General features: G+C 45.1%; 2 protein-coding genes across 5 annotated transcripts; both read right to left on the reverse strand.

Moving 5' to 3' along the window:
• Positions 1-428: 428 nt before the first annotated feature.
• ccdc14 (coiled-coil domain containing 14) lies at positions 429-4527 on the reverse strand. 2 transcript variants are annotated; one of them, XM_085265635.1, is made up of 11 exons: positions 4405-4527; positions 4278-4321; positions 4117-4192; positions 3701-3773; positions 3424-3525; positions 2202-2699; positions 1792-1894; positions 1648-1709; positions 1305-1448; positions 1076-1178; positions 429-973 (listed from the first exon to the last, which is right to left on the reverse strand). In XM_085265635.1, exons 1-11 carry the CDS (start codon positions 4426-4428, stop codon positions 529-531), a joined length of 1674 nt encoding a protein of 557 aa, XP_085121761.1. In that variant the 5' UTR covers positions 4429-4527; the 3' UTR covers positions 429-528. The 2 variants fall into 2 exon arrangements, with proteins under 2 accessions (XP_085121761.1, XP_085121760.1); XM_085265634.1 differs by having other exon boundaries at positions 1642-1709.
• Positions 4528-10617: 6090 nt separating this feature from the next.
• ddx4 (DEAD (Asp-Glu-Ala-Asp) box polypeptide 4) lies at positions 10618-18806 on the reverse strand. 3 transcript variants are annotated; one of them, XM_085265303.1, is made up of 23 exons: positions 18688-18806; positions 18040-18070; positions 17900-17951; positions 17736-17783; positions 17602-17655; positions 16438-16458; positions 16300-16359; positions 15998-16042; positions 15888-15917; positions 15761-15805; positions 15395-15430; positions 15284-15319; positions 15156-15197; positions 14930-15072; positions 13024-13176; positions 12794-12948; positions 12574-12703; positions 12328-12494; positions 12093-12238; positions 11892-11991; positions 11291-11561; positions 11089-11196; positions 10618-11015 (listed from the first exon to the last, which is right to left on the reverse strand). In XM_085265303.1, the coding sequence occupies exons 2-23, from the start codon at positions 18058-18060 to the stop codon at positions 10929-10931; spliced, it is 1950 nt and encodes a 649-aa protein (XP_085121429.1). In that variant the 5' UTR covers positions 18061-18070; positions 18688-18806; the 3' UTR covers positions 10618-10928. The 3 variants fall into 3 exon arrangements, with proteins under 3 accessions (XP_085121429.1, XP_085121431.1, XP_085121430.1); XM_085265305.1 differs by lacking the exon at positions 18688-18806 and adding an exon at positions 18550-18568; XM_085265304.1 differs by lacking the exon at positions 18688-18806 and adding an exon at positions 18262-18355.
• Positions 18807-20328: the final 1522 nt, after the last annotated feature.

Here is a 20328-nt window from a genome sequence, read left to right on the forward strand (position 1 = left end):
TGCCTGGACTCAGAGATGACATCACTACGTGGGACAGAGCGCCGCTGTGACACCAGCCTGCGCTCTAGCTGTGTATAAAGAGCTGTGCTCCACATTCGTGGACGACACCGTGCACTCAAACTTGTGGCTGCTGGATTTATTTTGCCCGTCTACATTTATATTGACCCCAGAGATAATGCACCTGCACTGCCTCTGGGATCATCTCAATACTTTCCCTGCAGTCCAGGTTTCTTCTCTCAGACGGCACTTTGGGTTCATGCTGATCATTTTCTGCTTTCTTGTGCAAATTCACTAACCTGAGGAGTTTGAGTGTCCCGGCCGCCAGAATGAAGGATCATTTTTGGTGTATGTTCTGTCTGTATGTTATGACTTGTTAGAAAGTTGTAAACCTCCACGAGCAGCAGAACAAAGCAGTGTCTGTCCATGAAGACATTCATAAAAACAGCTTTATTCCCAATCTTAAACAACACTTTACAGAACAGTTCATCAGCACGGCCCAAACATGGATGAATACAAAGACCAGCACGGTCACCGCCTCAGGTCCAGCTTAATAGTCTTCTGCAGACTGGCTATGCTAGCGTCCAAAGCTGCCAGGCCGTCTCTGAACGCTGCTTCGTCTCTGGTGTCAAAGGTCAAATCAGACCACACAGACTCCGTTTCACTCTGGGACAGCGTGGAGTTAAACAGCTGCCTGCGAGCGTCCTCTGGCCGCAGGGCTTCACCTGGACCAGCGGACCGCTCACGATCAGACTCGGGCCGAGTCCCTGCACGATCTTCTCTCCTCTGAGCTGTGACGTCTAGATGTGCCGAGTCTGAATCTCTCTCTGCATCCACACACTGCACAGGCGCTATCTGGCTAAGAGACTTCAGGTATTGGGCGATGTGGTCAGTAGGGGGCGCTGGCATCCGTCTGTGCTGGTGTTGGCTCGTCTCTGACACAGAGCTGTCAACAGCATGATCTGCTGAGAGGAGACTGAAGCAGAAGACGACATGAGTGAGGAACAGTTCTGAATCGTGTCACACTTTCAGCTGTAAGGCTCATTCTGGGGGGTGACGCCCACCCACACAGGCCCACCTGTGGAGGTGCTCCATCTCCTTCAGCCTTTGTTGTGCCAGCGAGGCCAGCTTACTCCTCTCCCGCTCACTGTCCAGTAACCTACTCTTACTGGCCTCCAGCTCTGCGCACACACACACACACACACGATGTTGTTCATGGCAGTGTCTTTCACTTTGATAATGGAGGTGATTTCATCACAAAGAGCCCACAGCTCAGATCATCAGCAGGACTCACTGCGAGTGCGTACCCATCTTAACGAGTGCAGTTTCAGCCTCTCGGTCTCTCAGCTGGCTCTGTGTGTCCTGCAGGGTTTGCCGTAGGTCCGTCAGGTCATCTTGGAGTTCCTGCAGCCTGGACTGAGCAGCAGTGAGCTCTTCCTGAAGTCTCTGCCCTGTGGAGACCTTTTCAATTACTCCCCAGTCAGTTAAAGCTTTTTACCCTGACTGACCAAACTGAACCCAACAGTAAAATCACAGTGTGTCTGTTGTTGGGTTTACCTTAGTGTGACGCAGCTCGAGCTGACTGTGTTATTTTAATACAAATGAAATAAATACACAACTATTTATGACTGTCACACAATTTACAGTTACAGAGCATCGCCTGGTTCTGATGTCTCTCCATCTCTGGCTGCTGGTCCAGGTTCCTCACACACCTAGGACACACACACACACACACACGTACGTTATACCAAAAACGTCAGAGTCCAGTGAAGTGAAGGACGTCGTGTGTCTCACCTGTGCAGGTCTGACACACTCTGGATGTTTGAAGCACTATTATTCATCTGTGCTGTGGACACCATCTGCTCCAGATGACTGAGTAGGCTCTCTGCTACACTGCCTGATACACACACACACACACACACACACACACACACACACACACACACACACACACACACACACACACACACACACACACACACACACACACACACACACACAGTGTGACATCGTCAGCACGTGTGACACAGAGGCTCACGTCCTGTGTGTGACTACAGCAGAAGTCCACGTCAGCAGAACTTTGCTGAGCTCCCACATCAGTGACATGTAGCTTAGTGTTCGATGCATTCAGGTATCACAGAGGTTGTGTTTGTGTGAGTGATGTCTGGCAGGGTCCAGGGGTGAGATGCACACAGTCACTTTACCTTGTCCAGCAATCAGAGGCTTGAGTTGTGCGAACAGATGCTGAAGCTTGTGAGCTTTTGTTTGTGCCTCAGTGTTGCTCCCCTCAGCCTGTCCAGGCTCCAGCTGGAAGTGTGCCATCTTCATACTGCAGCTGTCTCCGTGTGCATGTGTGAGAGTGTGTGTGCTGGGGCTCTGGGTGTGCGTGTCTCTCACAGGAACAAACTCTGGTGCTTCATCACACGCAGTGCGAGGCGTCTCAGAGTCAGGCCGGCAGGCAGTCCGATGGCTCGAGAGAGAGGAGGACTGACGCACAGACAGAAGGACGGACGCCTCGTGCCGGGGCGGACTGACGGTGCGAGGAAGAAGCCGAGGTGAAAGTAAGTGAGACTGCAGCTGGGTGGGACATGGTTTCTGAGGTGGATGTAGCTTCACTCCTGAATGTGGTGCAGGACGGGCAGACGGGTGTCCTCGTGGAGTTCTGCTGTCCGATCCATGCTGGCCTGACGCGCTCTTCTGGCCTGGAAGGTGGAGGAATGATTAACATTAGACTTTCTACACGTGTTTTCTCACATATTTATAAAGCTGCATCTGCAATCCTGCCTGATGTGTGCATCAGCCAATCAGTTTGTTGGTGCTCATGTCCTGATTGATTGTTAGTGATTGATTAAAAGAATGAGCTTCCTCCAAAGGGTGGCCGGGCTCTCCTCTAGTGTGAGAGTAGAATTTCAGTCGTTCAGGAGGGACTCGCAGTGGAACTGCTGCAGTTCCACATCAAAGGGAGGAACCTGAGGTGGCTCATTATGATGCCTCCTGGGTGTTTGGGCATGTCCCACGAGAAGGCGGCCCTGGCACATCACACACTGGAAAGACGATATCTCTAAGCTGGCCTGGAAATGTCTTAGTGTTCCCCCAGATGAGCTGCAGGAGGTGGCTGGGGAGGGACGTCGGGGGTCCGTTCTTAGTCTCTGCCTCATGTGACCAACAGGACATGGATGGTTCAGCTCTACTTTTGAGGGGCTCCTAGAGGCGGCTCTAAGCAACTGTTGCTAAGTTATAAGCCTTGAATCCATTTTCCAGAACAAATGAACGAAAATCCTAAAAGCTTTTGGACACCATCAATGTAATCCTGTCCTCTGCAGTTTATAGTCCCACAGTGGAATTAACACGAGACCTTTATGTCATTTAGTTCTCAGCGACTGTCTTGTAAGAGTGTGCAGTAAAGCAAACCTCGAACACGCCCACCTGCCTTTGGAGGCCCTTTCTTCAAGCTCTTTTTCCCCGTTGATGTGGAAAGCCTTGGTTTGGCTGCTGCACTGCTTACTGTTCTGTGAAGCCTCGGAGACACTTACACACACACAGAGTACTATTATGTTGCATTCAACCAGTAAGTGTTGGACAGATCTAACTTATACAGAAAATCCTCAGTGTAACCACACAGGAACAGGTTGATACTTTAAGCTTTTGTACTGTGACTTGTAACAAACTGAGCTGATCTACAGCATTAGGAAGCTCCTCTGACCTGCCTTATCAGCCTGAAGGATCCCACTGAGCAGGGCAGCACAGCGGTCCAGGCCCTTGTGCAGACTGATGACCTGGGGGCAGACACGTCCGGTTTATTGACATGTGTTCAGACACCGAGCCGATGATGCGGTAGTGTGGGTTAGTGGTTTGTCTGTCAAGCCTTCTGACTTTGTGGAAGTGCTAGATTTCCTCTGTTCACCTCCCCATGTTTACTACCCTGAGGTGTGTGTTGTGGCAAAGACTCGGTCATGCCTGGATGTGATACCCGTCCTAGATGACACTGTTAATATTTAGTACTGCTACACAACCAGGTGAATAAATCCTGAGAACTCATAATAAAAGTGTTAGCTTCACATGTCGCCACCCGTGGTCTGCGTATACATAATGTGGGCGGGGCGTGAACGGTCTCATCACCTGGCCCTCGGAGTCGGTGGAGTACAGGGAGTAGGCGGGCTCAGGGCAGGCAGCTGTTCCTGGATTTAAGCTGGCTCTGAAAACAACAGTGAGGAGAGCGCTAACAGGCACACGTACACATGCAGACACAGAAAACGCTACATGAAGGCGGGTGTACTCACAGACCCCCTCTGGCTGCTCCCGTCAGCCTTCCTGACGTCACCACCTGCCGGTCACAGAAACCACGCGTGAAGCCTCACACCTGTCTCTGACAGTGGAAGCTCTGACTGCGTGTTCATTCAGTCCTACCTTGCGCTGAGTTCTTCCTCTCATGGTCTCCGCCAGCCTGAGCGCTGCCGCCGTTACTCGGATTCAAGCACTGCGCGCTGCAAGTTCTCGGCTCGTTTAGAGCTTCCGGTTCAGAGCGCGTTTGAAAGGGAAAACATTAAAACCGTCCAATCAAATTGCTCCCTTCACAAACGACAGGCTCAACTGCCCCGCCCCGTAGGTCCCGGATGAAGGCGGCTGCGGGGCTGCCGTTTTTTGTTTTAACAAAAACTTGGCGCAGCAAATCCTTCAGACTCAGCAGCGCTACAAACAGACACGAGCAGAAAGAAAAGGACCAGCAGTACATGGTGACAAGAATCAAATTACATATATTGAAATAATAATTCAAAAAAGTAAATTACAAAACAAAATTAGATGAAATGTGCGGTTGGCTTAACATTTTTGGACATTTTATGAATTTCAAGGGCGAGTTTTTAAATAACGGCATTTGTGTATAAAAAATTGACCACAGATTAATAATTTAATTTAAAGGTCGATATTCTGGTTTTGCTGTGAAACAACCAATCAATACAGTGTCTTTAGATGAAGCCAAACAACAGTGTAGCTGCATCTTCGTTACAGAAAGAGCAGCCAGCAGGGTCTTGATGGTTAAACACTATCAATCAGTTCATTCACAACTTGTCTAGATTGGAGGTGAGGAGCTGATCTGTTAGCTAAGAATGAACGCAGCTCTCGGATAAATAATGTTCTTATTGGACAACTTTCTATCATTAACAGAAAGTCCATTAAGCAGAAGTTCAGGAAACCTTGGACTCCTATAGTTATGATGCAGATTTTAAGAGGTGGACACAACAGGTTCTGGATTTGCTTTAATAACTTTGATATTGTTCCATCCATCCATCCTCATCCGCTTTGTCCGGGGCCGGGTCGCGGGGGCAGCAGCCTAAGCAAAGAGGCCCAGAGCTCCCTCTCCCCAGCCACCTCCTCCAGCTTATCCGGCTGAAGGCAATTGTCTCTGGTGTGAAGATACGAGATGTGCAGCACCTGAAACTACGGATACTGGATGCCTGTGCTGGCATTTCTCCTGCGGTGTTGCTATCAGTGTGTGAAGAGTGGGAGAAGAGGGTTGCATTGACAATCCAACACAATGGGCAGCACATTGAAGACATTTTATAAGTGGTCAGAAACTTGTAAATAACTCATGAAAGAATAAAGTTACGTTGAAACCAAGCACACCATTGTTTTTCTTGTGACATTACCAATAAGTTTGATGTGTCACATGACCCTCTTCCTGTTGGAAAAACAAAAGCGGTATCCAAGATGGCCGACTCCTAAATGGCCACCATGGTCACCACCCATCTTGAGGAGTTTGCCCCCTCACATATACTAATGTGCCACAAACAGGACTTTAATATCACCAACCATTCCCATGTTGTTACGCTGTATCCATATAAATGGCCCACCCTGTACTTTGAAGTCAGGTTGACCTGAAAATCCTTGTCTTTGTTACTTCCAGCACATCCATCCATCCATCTTCATCCGCTTTGTCCGGGGCCGGGTCGTGGGGGCAGCAGCCTAAGCAAAGAGGCCCAGACCTCCCTCTCCCCAGCCACCTCCTCCAGCTTGTCCGGGGGAATACCAAGGCGTTCCCAGGCCAGCCGAGAGATATAATCTCTCCAGCGTGTCCTGGGTCTGCCCCGGGGCCTCCTCCCGGTGGAACATGCCTGGAACACCTCACCCAGGAGGCGCCCAGGGGGCATCCTTGTCAGATGCCCGAACCACCTCAGCTGGCTCCTTTCGATGTGGAGCAGCAGCTGCTCTACTCTGAGCCCCTCCCGGATGGCCGAACTTCTCACCCTATCTCTGAGGGAGAGGCCAGCCACCCTTCGGAGGAAGCTCATTTCTGCCGCTTGTATCCGCGATCTCGTTCTTTCGGTCACTACCCACAGCTCGTGGCCATAGGTGAGGGTAGGGACGTAGATCGACCGGTAAATTGAGAGCTTCGCTTTTACACTCAGCTCCCTCTTCACTACGACAGACCGGTGCAGCGTCCGCATTACTGCAGCTGCAGCCCCAATCCGTCTGTCGATCTCCGGCTCCCTTCTCCCATCACTCGCGAACAAGGCCCCGAGATACTTGAACTCCTCCACTTGGGGCAGGAACTCATCCCCGACCCGGAGTGGGTCCGGGGGTTGATATTGTTCCTTGATATCTAAATTAAATTTGGAGCTGAAGGGTTCATAAGGCATCAGATTACCAGAATAACCAAATGTTATTGCAGCTTACGAGACATTTACTGTTTTCCAAGTGTGAGTGGTGAGTGCTGCATCATCATCAGCCATTGTTGTTTCACTTACAAAACACAGAAGCTCATTTGCACATGTGTGCGCAATGGGCAGATGTTTGCTTTCATCATGAATGAATGTTATTTTAGGAGCTGCTTGAAAACCTATGGCTGCAACTTTGCTGCTCCTAGTAGCAAAAGCCTTCACAAATGCCTCTTCATCCTTTCTCCAAGTGTCTGTCAGCTCCTTATGTCAAATCAAAGGAAAACTACCGTTAACCTGGTGGCTCGAAAATAGAGCTATATGACGACTAATGTATTTATAAAAACACAGAGGTTCTGTCTGTGCTTTGCTCGTCAGTTGTAAGCTTTCATACATCTGTGTGTCACGTAGTCCTGGATTGACTCACGGACATGTGAGTTTCTGCTTACTTTCCACACACTGGAGAAATTTACAACCATCATTTCCTCCATAACTCTTCATTCATGAAATAAAAGTATAATCATCTTTGTTCATGAAACATTGTTTTGGTGAAATATTATTAAAACGTGTTGTCATCCAGAATGTGTTGTAGGGCAAAAGCTTCAGCCTAGAAATGTTCAGTTATTCGTGTTCTTCCCTTTTTCTGTTCCCAGCACTCGTTTCATGGCGATGTCTTGGTAAGAAAATGGACTGAAATCAAAATCACCATAATGATCTTTAAATTCCACTCAAATAAAGTAGTGAAAGTTGGGCACATGTCCCCGCTTGGCTGTGATGATCTGTAAACATTAAAATCAGACACATTAATGATGTCCTTGTGAATCAAACAAACACCACAGGAATTCTGTTCATACTCACTGCAGTCACAAAATCAAACTGGTCATCAAGCTTACAGTTTCAATACGTTTCCATTCAGCATGTTCACCGCTTCCATTTTTCAGATGTACCTTGTATGAATCAGAAAGTAAATATCTCTGCACTGCAATATCAAATGTTTTCCTGTGCAGCTTTCTGAAGATTGTTGTGCTTCAGACCAGTGAGATCTTCCCAATAAGGCATCTTGTGCTGGTTTTGCTCTTAAATCTCCTCTCGGTATGCGTAACGTTGATGCTGAAGACAAGGGCGAGCACACAACATCTTTTGTATTGTGTTTGCAGGTCTTGTTTTTCCTACACAAAACATGAGTGTGGAGCACGAGCTTGAGGAACTGATGGAAGAGGAACCTGAAATGCAAACACAGATACATCCCTAAGGCTTCTGTTACCCTTTCATGGAACGTGTAGACTCAGACTATGATACTATGGTCTACCCATTACACAGAGCACTGAACCATTTTTATCGTGTAGATTAGCACTTCACTCATGTGTGTCAAATCAAAATGTTGATGTCTTAAATACTGATAATTAAAGGAGACATTACACCACAAAACGTGTGGCGTGGGCGTGGCTAGAGCGGGTTTGTCTACTAAGTTGGCGATTTGATCTGCGGGTGCTCTACAGCTCCCAGTGGGTTTATCTGACTGTGACTGTGTGTGAATGTTGGACAGAAAAAGCACTAATGTGTTTGCTGTGAATGTGTAACTGAGATGTGTCGTACAAAGTGCTCTGAGCACTCAGAGTAGAAAAGGCCTGCAGCTAGGTCCGTGTATATTTGGACACTGACGAGTTTCGTTTACTGAAACATATTCCGCTTATAGTTATATCATGGACATGATGTGCAGACTCAGCTTTGATTATCCATGTTGGAATTGGATGAAGCATTTAGGAGTTTCTTCGTCTTACCCTCTTTTTGAAGGCAACAAAGGTAATTGGACAAGGGACTCGAAGGCTCATAGGCAGGTATGGACAATTCCTTCGTTATGTTGTTATCAATTAAGCGGATAAATGGCCTGGAGATGATTTAAGGTGTAGTGTTCGCATTTGGAAATTTTACTGTGAACAGGCAACATGTGGTCCAACAGAACTGAACAGAACAACCAATCAGAGAAATTGCTACATGAATCATTTCCATGGTGAAGAGAAACCCCATGACAACAGTGAACCAAGTGAACAACACTCTCCAGCAGGCAGGCGTATCAATTTCAAAGTCTACCATAAAGAGAAGACTATATGAAGGTAAATACAGAGGGTTCGCTGCAGCCTCACGAATAGGAAGGCTAGATTGGACTTCGTTAAAAAAAAAAAAACATGTAAAAAAGCCGGCACAGTTTTGGACAAACGTGCTTTGGACACATGAAACCTCTACCAGAATGATGGAAAAGAAAAAAAATTTGGAGGTGTGGAACAACTCACATCATCTGTAAAACACTGCGGAGGCAGTGTGATGGTTTGGGCGGGCTCAGCTGCCACTGGGACACTAGTGTTTATTGATGACGTGACACAGGACAGAAGCAGCTGGATGAACTGAGGTGTTTAGAGACAGTCAGCCCACATCCAGCTAAATGTAGTCACAGTGATTGGGCAGCGTTTGAATAAAGTAATAGAAATGAACATTCCACTTAAAGTTCATTTGTCCAAATACTAATGAGTCTCTGAAATGAAGGGATTCTGTTGAAAAGGAACTTTAGTTCCTCACATCTTTATGCAGTCTTTTTGTCCAACCCACTGAATTAAAGATGAAAGTCTGCCCTTCACCTTCATTCGAGTCTTTTCATTTTTAATTTGTTCTAGTAATGTACAGAACAGCTGCTGAAGGGCACTGCTGCTGAACCAAAACGGCTCTGCCCATGTTTTCAGCTAAATTGCTGGACATCCTGGTGAGAAGTGACCATCAAGGCAGAGCAGTCACAACCTGACCACTACAGCTACTTTAGAGCAGGGCTTTTATTTCAGTATTTCCATTGACCAGTAGAATAAATGTGCTAAATATTTAGCTTCCTGTAACAAATGTAAATGTTGGAAAAAGTGACTAAAAAAAAAAACAAACAAAACCCAAACATGTTTTTTTATAAGGTTTTGTCAGTGGCGTGTGACATTTTTAAATACGATGAAGGAATACAAGACAGTCATAAGGAGTTTCATAGAGCTACGTGCACGGGTGAGTGATCGAGTGATACTCACACCCGAGGCATTGCAGTCAGATTTATTTATACCAAGAGACAGTTGCATAGCATTTCCTGTTTTTCAAGCTTACTTATTAGCATGTGTGTGTGTGTGACAGGATGTAATGGCATGTGATACAAAAATATATGAACATTTTAATACATTTGAAAGCTTTATAACGGAGGTATCTTTTAATAATAGACATCTGCAGTTTAAACTTAAAAGTTACTTCTATCAGGTTTGGAGCTAAATGTAGAAAAATGTTGCCATTAATTTCAGCATGTTTCAGTTTACAAACAGCGCCCTCTATGGCTGCGTTAAGAAAAATAAAGAGCAGTACTTGATCAATTTTGTTGCAGGTAGTTGTACACCTTGGTGCTCTTGATGTTGACCTAGAGAACACTGGGCCATAGTTTTACATCATCAGTCCGTGGGAGGTATCATTTGGTCCTCGCCACTTATTAAAACATACCTAGTGTATCCACGTGTTGCTATTTCAGCCAAGTGAAAGAAGCTGCAGTGAGAGAAACTTATGAACACTGAAGGTGTAACCCTGCAAGCATCAACAGTGCAAGCAGGAAAAAAAAAAAATTAATCTTCCGCTTTCAATCAGGTGTAATTGCACGAACTCAGGAATACTGTGGATATTAAAGGCCTTCAGCCCAGCAACCTCCATGGAAACGCCCCTTCTGGGTCCCAGTGCTCAGTGATTGAATACATCGTGAGAGGTGCTGGGTCCTCCTGATCCACATCAACCATCTCTGGGACTGGAAGCAGACCACTGCGCACTGGGACTCGGCACCTGTCTGGAAATGGATTGAATGTGAATGAATGAATTTAATCGATTTCCAGGCAGCAGCTGGGTTTTCCAGGTGTGTTTGAATCATTCCTGAAGGACCTACTGAGCTGGCTGTAATAAATGAAAGTGTTGCTTTAAACATTTATTCAGATAAGAAACAGAACTACAATGAGATTGGCTTTGAGTAAGACACGCTGTTTACACAAAAACTGTTTAACTCCAAAAAAGTAATCATACTAAAAAAAAAAACCTAAAAAAAAAAAACCTAAGAAAACCCCAAAACAAACAGACTTTACAACATATTGATGACAGTACTTTATCTGTACTAACATTTTAACTCTCTGGCCTGTGACAAACTATTCTTCCAACAAAACTAAAAACACCAACAAGCTCAACAATTTAGAAAATTGGGATCATTGCTTTGCGACTGCGCCGCTCTCACTCCCATTCTTCATCGTCAGCAGCCGTCTGTGCTGCCAGCTGGCTCGTTACACTGCTGTCCTGGAAAAGGCCTCCCTGTGGACCCTGAAGAAGGACCACAATGTGAAACACTACAACATCTCAGAGAATTCAGTGCAAAACAACTTGAACCAGTTACCTTCCTCAAGTCTGTGGAGGCAAAATGTTTCCTGGGTGGGTTAAAGCCAGAGGGGCCATGGCCGCTGAACGCAGCCGCCTCTAACCACGAGGGAACCTCCTGCTGGGCCTGCCAATCCCAAACATCTCGCTTAAAGCACTCAGGTCTCACCTTACGCACTTGTGGTGATGCACATTGTGTAGTTGTAGTGCAGCGTTCTCACCTTGGACAGGATTGTGACCAGTGATTGAGCCAACTCACTGTTAGCTTCTGGATCATAGAAGGACACTGCCCTCCCGGTGTTGCCACAGCGGCCGGTTCTACCGATACGATGGACATACTCGTCGATATTGTTTGGTAGGTCAAAGTTCACCACGAGCTGCACATCTGGAATATCGAGTCCACGGGCACCTACAGAGGTTGCCACCAGGACAGGACATTTGCCAGAGCGGAAGTCTCCAAGGGCCTGCTCTCGCTGCCACTGCTCACGGTCACTGGCAGCCAGCACAGCACATAGAATAGAATAGATGTACAGTGAGATCTAGAGCATCTCCAGACATGTGGGGGAAGAAAGGTGAGGTGCACAGTTTCTGCAGCACTATATGCATATGAACAGTATTTAGAACAAAGAAAACTATGTATATACATATATACACACAATTTATTTACAGTTTGGGTTATTGCACAAAATTAAGTATAGCACAGTGGTAGTTTACAGAGGCAAGTGTGGGGGTGGAACTGTGTTATCAGTGCATGTGTGAGTACGTCACACAAAGGACAACCATCTCCATGAAAGCCACAGTAAACACACAAACACCACTTACCCGTGAATGCTGGTAGTTGGAAACTTCTCCTGACACAAGATTACGGCAATAAAATCAGCCTGTCTCTTGGTCTCTACAAACACCATGGTGCGCGCCGATCCTGCAGCACAAACCCACAACACACAGTTCGGTTACACTGAGCTATCGTTTGTTTTGACCTTTAGTTCTTCTCAACACTGGAAACCCAGAAGCTTGAAATACCTGTTGATTTCAGGAGGTCTAAAAGCTGATCCCTCTTAGCGAACTTGGTGACCTGCACAAATGTCTGCTCCACATCACTGCAGGCTCCACCCACAATTCCCACGGCCAAGAACAAATAGTCAGTCTTTAGAAAGTCAGCTGCCAGCCTATATATCACACACACACACACACACTGAGATGAGCTGGCAGGCATTCAGACCTGGTTGTATGTCAGGAGTACAAACTGGCAGCAGACCTCTGGATGTCCTCGGGGAAAGTAGCACTGAACATCAGAGTCTGACGGTTCTCTTTCAATGGCATCCCAGGAGAGCCCACCAGGCGGCGCATGTCAGGCTCAAAGCCCATATCCAACATGCGGTCAGCCTCATCCAGCACCAAGTAACGCACTTTGGTCAAGCCAACCTGGAACACACATTTATTAGCATCTGAAAGCGCTGCACAATTTTGTCATCCAATCGATGGTACCTTTAAACGGCCTTACCTTTCCTCTTCCAATCATGTCCAGCAGTCGTCCTGGTGTTCCACACAACACATTGCAGCCCCTGGAGAGGTCTCTTATTTGGTGTCCAGTGCTGACCCCACCATACACTACAACAGGTCGCACACATGTGCTGCAGAGTGGAGACAAACATCTTGAATTTACCTTCTATCTACATGTTGGTGGAGTTCACTTATTCTTTGGCTTTGACAAAGAAACACACCCATAGGCAAACTTCCTGGCCTCCAGGTAAATCTGGTTGATGAGCTCCCTAGTTGGCGCCACAATGATGGCTTCAGGCTCCTGCGTCTCACTGAAGCAACTGGCCGCCGCGCCATCTGCCATCAGCTGTTGAAGGATTGGTAGCAGGAAGGCAGCCTGGTGGAGGGAGACCACATTTAACCTCTGTCCACAAGCAGGTCTACACCCAGGTTCAACTCTCCCAAACCGTACCGTTTTACCAGAGCCAGTCTGGGCGCAGGCCATGAGATCCCTGCCAGCAGAAACGATGGGGATGCCGTGCTTCTGCACAGGGGTGGGCTTCACATAACCAGACTTGCTGACGTTTCTCTTTAGGGACTCGCACAGCGCTGCTTCATCAAATGTCTGAGAGAAAGCAGAAGAAATGTACACCAGCATGGAGGGCAAGTCAATATTGTTGTGACACCATGCTTTAAATTACTTCAGGTTTCACGCAGCTGTTTGAACTCAGCCTTAGAGCTGCTTCCAAACAGCTCCAACTATAACAGAGCCGGCTCCTTCAACCAGTGCGGGAAGTCACCAGAAATCTGACCAGAATGGTGTCCATCTGCACGGTTATACTAGAAACTAGGGCTGTTCACTATAATCAGAATCAGAATACTTTATTGATCCCTGGGGGAAATTATTTTTTGTTACAGTGCTCCATTTTAAACCACATATATCAGATGACGATATAAAACCATCTGTCGTTTCCTATTATGCTGTCGTTTGTTTCGTGGTGTCGTAAAATAAACTGTTTACAGCAATATTTTTTCATGGCTTTGATGGTCACTGTAGTGGCTGTATTAATTTCTTACAGTTCTCTCTTTCTCTTATATTTAATGTAACCACACTACAGACGAATAGCGCCTGTTTTTATATGTTTTTGTTAGCAACGGTAAAATCATCGCGTGGCTCTGCTGTCCGCTTGTTTGTTTTCCACGTAAACCTTTCACAATAAAGCTCAAGATCCTGTTGAGACTTTTCAAAATAAACTGAATCACATCAAAGAGTATGCAGAGTTTACGGATGAGAAGCAAAAAAAGAGCCGTCAGGTGCTAAAAAATAAAGCTTAGACTCAAAGTTTGAGAGAAAACGGCGGCCGTTACAGCTTATGTCTAAAAATGTATCGTTTCATGCATCGGTTAAAATACTTGAATTCAGGTAAAGGACGCGCAGCTGGAAACACTAAACGCAAGTCGAGCTGCCCGAGATTCACAGAATTTACAGAAAATGTTACATTTTTGTGATTTATATCGTTGTCAGGACGATAAATGTCTTCTATCTGATATGAGATTTTTGTCATATCGCACAGCCCTACTAGAAACTAACGCAAGTGTTGCAAGTCTTGTGTATTAACTTGCTCCTGTGTGCCGTCCTACAAGTTAACAGCCATCTTACAGGCTGCAGAAAGTCTCGCCTTTCTGTCAACTCAACGTTTGCATCGTTAAATGGCTCACAGCTGTCCCTGAAATGCATACAAACATCAACTTCAAATAATAAAACTCAATTCTACAAGACAGTCTCACCACTTGGCAGCCATCTTGGTTTAACATTAAAAATAATACGTTATTTTTCTTGAGTAAATGCAGGCTCTAACATGCCACAGCAGGCAATTACATTCACACAAACATAACGTCTTTGATAAGCTGCTTACTTTCAAAGCGGAGCCAAGGAGAAATAAGTGATGGAATCGCAATCACAACGTGTGCTCCTTTGGCTTTAAAAATAAGATCTTAACAGGTTTTTTCCAGTAGACTGAACTAGTTACACAAAATCTTTCATGAACAGCTGATCTGACCACTTGAAAAGAAATTACACGCCAGCTCCATTTCCTTATGGTATACAGCGATCCCTCGTTTATCGCGGTAGTTACGTTCTAAAAATAACCTGCGATAGGTGAAATCCGAAGTACCCAACTTTATTTCTTTTACAATTATTATAGATGTTTTAATGCTGTAAAACCCCTCACTACACACTTTCCTCAGACAGGCATGAAAATGTTCACTTTGCATACATCAGTGTCACACACTGATGTAACCAGTTTTGTACCAAGCCAGCAAAGAACTGCTGATAACAGATTTGTGTACCTACTGGATTGCCCCCTAACATTTCTTACCATTATAGCTGGTGGTGGGTTGGTTCCACTGACATCCACCAAGATCTCATCGTACTTGTCAAAGTTGACACCGGACTCATAATGGGAAAAAATGGACTCCTCATCTTCAGAGGGTGGTGGGGGAACGTAGGTAACCCTGGGTCCTGCAGTGAGAAACAGAAATGCTGCACATAATGGAAGATAAAGCTGGCATGCTGCAGATCTGTGAACAGGAAGTTTAACTTACTATCACTCTCATCTGTCTTCTCTGCAGGTGTATCCTGGTTCCCTGTGTTACACACAGATTCCAGCCACATCAGTAAATCTTTCAAACCTATGTGCACTGAATCATTGAGGTCAATAATGAAAAACAACCTTGAGCAAAGACCTCTTCATCTTTCCCACGGTAGCCTGCAGCACAACACAAATTACACTTCTGACACCTCTGACAGATTTGCACATGATCAGAACTGCTCGTTCACTCACCTCCTCCAAAGCCGCCTCTGCCACCCTGCTCACCACCTTTAAAACACAAGTCAATTAACTGCTATTCTTACTCAAAATCCACACTGACTGCAATCAAATTTATCAGGAGGTCTGCAGAGCCACAGCAGTCTACTAATCGACCCTCAGCTTTTCCAACCCAGGTGAAGCCCGACGTGCACCCACTGGAGTGCGAGTGTGTGAACATTTAGTTTACACAGTGCTTAGGCCATAGGAAAAACAATACATGTATGAATGCATGTGAATGTGTGATTAAGGCTTGTAGTAAAAAAGCACTAACAAGTACGAGTCAATGTGGCATTTGCATGCAGTGGAAAAAACCCACCACGAGTGGAATCAGACTCGTACCTTGCCTATAGCTTCCTCCTCTGCCCCCTCTTCTTCCTCTCGACACTGAAAAGCAGAAAATGCTCACACTGTAAACAAGCATTTCTTTCAGTCTACTTTTGTGTCTTAATGGGAATATTAACACTACCATTTGTATGGTCACCATTCTCTTCATTGGCTGTAAAAATAAGAACATCAAGTCAGACGCGTTCCAGCTCAAAGCCAAACAGACGTACACGTCAATATTCCAGTTATTACCGTCAAAATCACCGTGATCCGTTCTGCCGAATCCTCTGCCACGCCCTGATAACACAACTTATATTACATCCATCAACAGCTCTATTCACTACAGCATAAACATGCATACTGGCACAGCATTACCACTGCTTTACTGACTGAACGAGCTTGTTAATCCTCTTTCACACTGCTAGTTGAGGGTTTTTCTTTCAGCATTTGTAATTTGAAGAGTTTTCATAATCTGTGAAACTGTATTACAAATGCCTAACATTCCACTGAGATGACCAACAGTATATATCCCCCCCACACACACACACACACACCACGGCCTCCTCTTCGGCTGAAGCTACTCCTTTCTGCTGTATTATTCTGGCTGTCACCATCTGAAAGGAAGAAACGCAACGCTCAGGAAACACAATGAGGAAAACTACAACAGCTCATGTAATACTCTTCATGCTTACCGTTTGCACTGTCCTCAGCACCTTAAAAAAAATCAAAAAAAAAAAATCAGATAACTAAAATTAGATACCTTCGACAATCGTCTAAATGCACCTACTACAACGTGATAACCATTTCTCCCACCACCTGCATGCTCCTCCATTGGCACCTCCGTGATAAGTACTGTGTGTGACAGTATCAAGCAAACCTTGTGGTGTGAAAACTAGAGCCAAGTGCCATAACGCAACATTCTTTAAACGAGCAGCGGGGGGCAACTGTTCTAGCTGCAAACATTGTCATTTTGAAATAAGAGCTGGGTCTGACTGAAAGCACACACTGATGGAGTAATGTCTTGAGCACAGTGCATAAATCTGACACAGAATGATCAAAATGAACAAGAACGGACACGTTTTATTCAGTAGTGAGCCAAATTGAGACATTAGGGCCATGAAGTCATCAGGAAAACCTCCAAAAGTTCATCAGGAAAAGTATTTTCTGAGCTCAGGACTGTCTGTGCAACAACAGCTTTAATCCCATGGAGGCTGATAAACAGGTTTAATGCACTATTACACTGCCTCCACTTTTCATCTTTTACACTGTATGGGCCGGTGTCCTGCAGGTCTTAGATGTGTCCATGATCCAGCACAGCTGATTTGAATGGATAAATTACATCCTGAACATGTCCTCCAGAAGCCTGCTAAGGAACTAATCATTTGATTCAGGTGTGTTGACCCAAGGTGAGATCTAAAACCTGCAGGGCACAGGCACTAGAGGCCTGAAATTGGACACCCCTGCTGTATGCAATCCCAAAAAGCATTCTTCCACATCAAATCTACTCTAATTTGTCATCCAGAAATGAGGATTATCCAGGACAATTTCACCACTAAAATGCCAAACAGTGTCAGTTTCAGTGTTTAGATGCAGCCCTTGCATGTCATATCCAGTTTCCCTTGCTCACATGGGTCTTCACCAGTCACCAAAAAAAGAAACTTAATTGCTGCAGGTGAAACTCCAGAGGTTGGTGGATATTTTTTATTTAAAGCTATGATTGCTTGCCAAATGACGGGCATACACACACACGCCTACTGGCTTTTCACCTCACAGCTCATACATAATGCTAATTTTCATACGTTTACTTGCTCAAAGGACAATTATACTACTTCTTAAACAGAGTGTTAAATGCGCACCTGAGAAGGATGAGTTTTTAAATCCTCCTCTTCCTCTGCCCCGTCCACCACAACCTGGAAGAACACATTTAAATCACTCCTCAGTGTCACGCAAGACGCTTCCTGTAAGGGCTCCATCGTCTTTCTACACTCACCTCTTTGAAATTCACCACGATCAGAGCTCCAGAAATCTCCTTGTGTACCTAAAAACATGTTTTAAAATACAGAATAAAACCAAAATAAATCTTAACCTGCCTCCAATCTTTATTTTAACCCTTGGAAGAAAGAATTAAAGCAGACAATCTGAAGTGGAACATACCTGCATTTGAGGTGTGGCTGGTGAGTGCACAAGTACCAGAGGTAGCGGTTTCCTGTAAACATGGGCAATTTCAGTCGGACGCTGCCTGACTGGCTCAGCGAAGTGCGTACGCGTGGCCTTCGGATATTACACTAGCTTACCTGTTCTTCCCACTCGTCCATTCTTGCTCACCTGAGGAAAAAAGTACCACAAGAAATTTTGTAAATCACGTACGATAACAAAGACACCCCCCCCCCTTTTTTTTTGTCGCTTTCATTCCGACATTAAAAGCTAAACTTTTCCTGAGAATCTGGCACGTGACGACTACCACGCGAGAAGTGAAATGCACTTAAAACAATACAATTGTTTTAACAAACACTTACAATGCGCAAGTGTCTTTAATCAAAACGTCGACTGTTGCAAAGCAAATGTGGCTCTAAATGCTCACTCTGAAGTACAGAAAATGACTTCGCGCTTCTTCTAGCTAATCAAGACACATCGAGCACGCGGGAGCAGGGCGGCGGCTAACTTCCGCCCTCAATTTAGACGCAAACACGAAATAACGCTTTAAGTCATGTGTTTGCACAGTTAAAATTAGTAATTTTTAAAGCGCTGTTTCGAGAATACACTCAAAACCAAAAAAAACTACAAGTGGACGTCAAAGGCGATACCTGTTAGCATTGGAAGCGCTAACTAAAAACAGCACGACGGGATTAATAAAACTGATAATAACTACATCTTGTTCTTCGAAAATTGGTTTCACAAGTGACAGTAATGTAGTAAAACTAGCCCAGGTAGAATAACCGTACTTTGAGTGTCTTCACAGATGAGATTCTTCCTCGAGGTGCAGCCTGCTCGTGCGCTCACAGAATGGGGCGCGCGCATGCACAGCACACAACCCGCAAACTTGCAACTTCCGCCATTTTCCCGCCCAACTGGATTTTTGAAAATACAAGAAATAAATACGAAGAATTATAAACTTTCCCCCTGTAAATAGCTTCTAATAGAACATTTTTAAATATAGTTCTGTTGGCAAAATTGTAGAACTTGAAGGCTGTTGCACAACTACTGGAAAATGTCATTCTGCTTTCTTTCAGTTTTTAATATTCTTTTATAATAATAAAAGAATATTAAAAACTTTTTAAAAAGTTGTTGGTTCGAAAAGTTTAAAAAGCTGTGTAAAAAGTAACCCTTTACTGTGGATGTGATATATAAAAGCTTTATTAAACTACCACTAAATCCTTTACTCTAAATTCAACCTATTGGCTATTATTTTCAGTGCAATAAAATAAATCTGATAGTGTTTACCGATTTTCTATCTCCAAATAATACCATTCACAATAAATTAGAAACCATTCACCTGCTCAATCTCGTTGCGCATAGAGTCTGCACTGCCATCTGCTGGAAAACTATACAATTGCACGTTCACTGCTAAATGTGATTGTAACATTGCACACGCTCATACTTGTATTGATATAACTTTGACGAGGCAAAAATAAAAAATAGAGCAAATAATAATTGCTGTGTATTCCTATTATTGTTCCCAAGCTCCCCAAGACAAATGCTGAGGACAGAACAGTGTAAAATCAGTGCCAGATCAAAAATGCAGATTATTAGGAATGAGATTTCCATATCAGTTGGGACCCAAGTTAACAACACTTATCAAACACTGACTCTCTGATGATTGTATTGGAGAGCAGCTCATTGTTCACTATTCTGAAGCAGCCAGCGGCTGAACTGCCAACCCTCCAACTAGCAGATGAGCTGGTCTACCTGAGCTACAGCCTGCTGACAAGACAAGGGGAAGGGGGGAAGGTGTGTTAGGAGGCAGTGAGGGTGACAAAAAAGCAGGAGTGTGGAGGTGAGAGGTGGGACTATGACTGATAAAGGGAGATGGCAGATGGTATGTAGAGAAGGAAGGCAGATATAGTGTGTTTGTGTGTGTACAGGAGACCAGGTGGAAGGGAAGCAAAGCCAGGAGCACTGGAGGTGGATTCAAACTATTCTACCATGGAGAAGGAAAAATAGAGTAGTGGACAGGAAGAGTATGGGAATAGTGTTGTGCAGGTGAAGAGAGGGTCAGACAGGGTTGAGTTTGAAGCTGCAAATCAAAGGAGTGATGTGCAATGTTGTCAGCGTGTATGTCCAATGGGCGGATGTTAGCTAGAAGAGAGCTAGATGAAGTGGAGGAGGGTCTCCCCAGGGTGGAGAGCATTGTGAGGGGGATGTAGGTGAAGGCTGCAGAGGCGATGGGGAGGTGTTTAGGAGGCATGGTGTTAAGGAGAGAAATGCAGAGCGTCAGATGGTGTAGATTTTCTGAAATGAATGGAAATGGCTGTGGTGAACATGAACTTTAAGAAGGGGGAGGCAGATAGGAGGACGTCAGCATTGAAGAAAGCGAACACAGGTGGACTCGTGCTGAAAATGCAACATGAAAGTGGTAGGAGACT

Source organism: Mchenga conophoros, linkage group LG23 (assembly GCF_057382185.1).
Source record: "Mchenga conophoros isolate Kocher_MC1m ecotype Shallow Benthic linkage group LG23, M_conophoros_male_GT1.1, whole genome shotgun sequence".
Classification (NCBI taxonomy): Eukaryota; Metazoa; Chordata; class Actinopteri; order Cichliformes; family Cichlidae; genus Mchenga; species Mchenga conophoros.

Bases quoted from the DNA above. Each gene is read 5' to 3' on its own strand.
- ccdc14 (XM_085265634.1), bottom strand. From the start codon at position 4,428: ATGAGAGGAAGAACTCAGCGCAAG. The intron at 4,193-4,277 runs GTGAGTACACCC...TGTTGTTTTCAG, and splicing joins GGAGCAGCCAGAGGGGGTCT to AGCCAGCTTAAATCCAGGAA. The intron at 2,700-3,423 runs GTGGGCGTGTTC...TCCACCTTCCAG, and splicing joins GAAAGGGCCTCCAAAGGCAG to GCCAGAAGAGCGCGTCAGGC.
- ddx4 (XM_085265303.1), bottom strand. From the start codon at position 18,060: ATGGACGAGTGGGAAGAACAG. The intron at 16,360-16,437 runs GTAAGCATGAAG...TCTTCCTTTCAG, and splicing joins TGCTGAGGACAGTGCAAACG to ATGGTGACAGCCAGAATAAT. The intron at 15,918-15,997 runs GTAATAACTGGA...TTATTTTTACAG, and splicing joins GGATCACGGTGATTTTGACG to CCAATGAAGAGAATGGTGAC.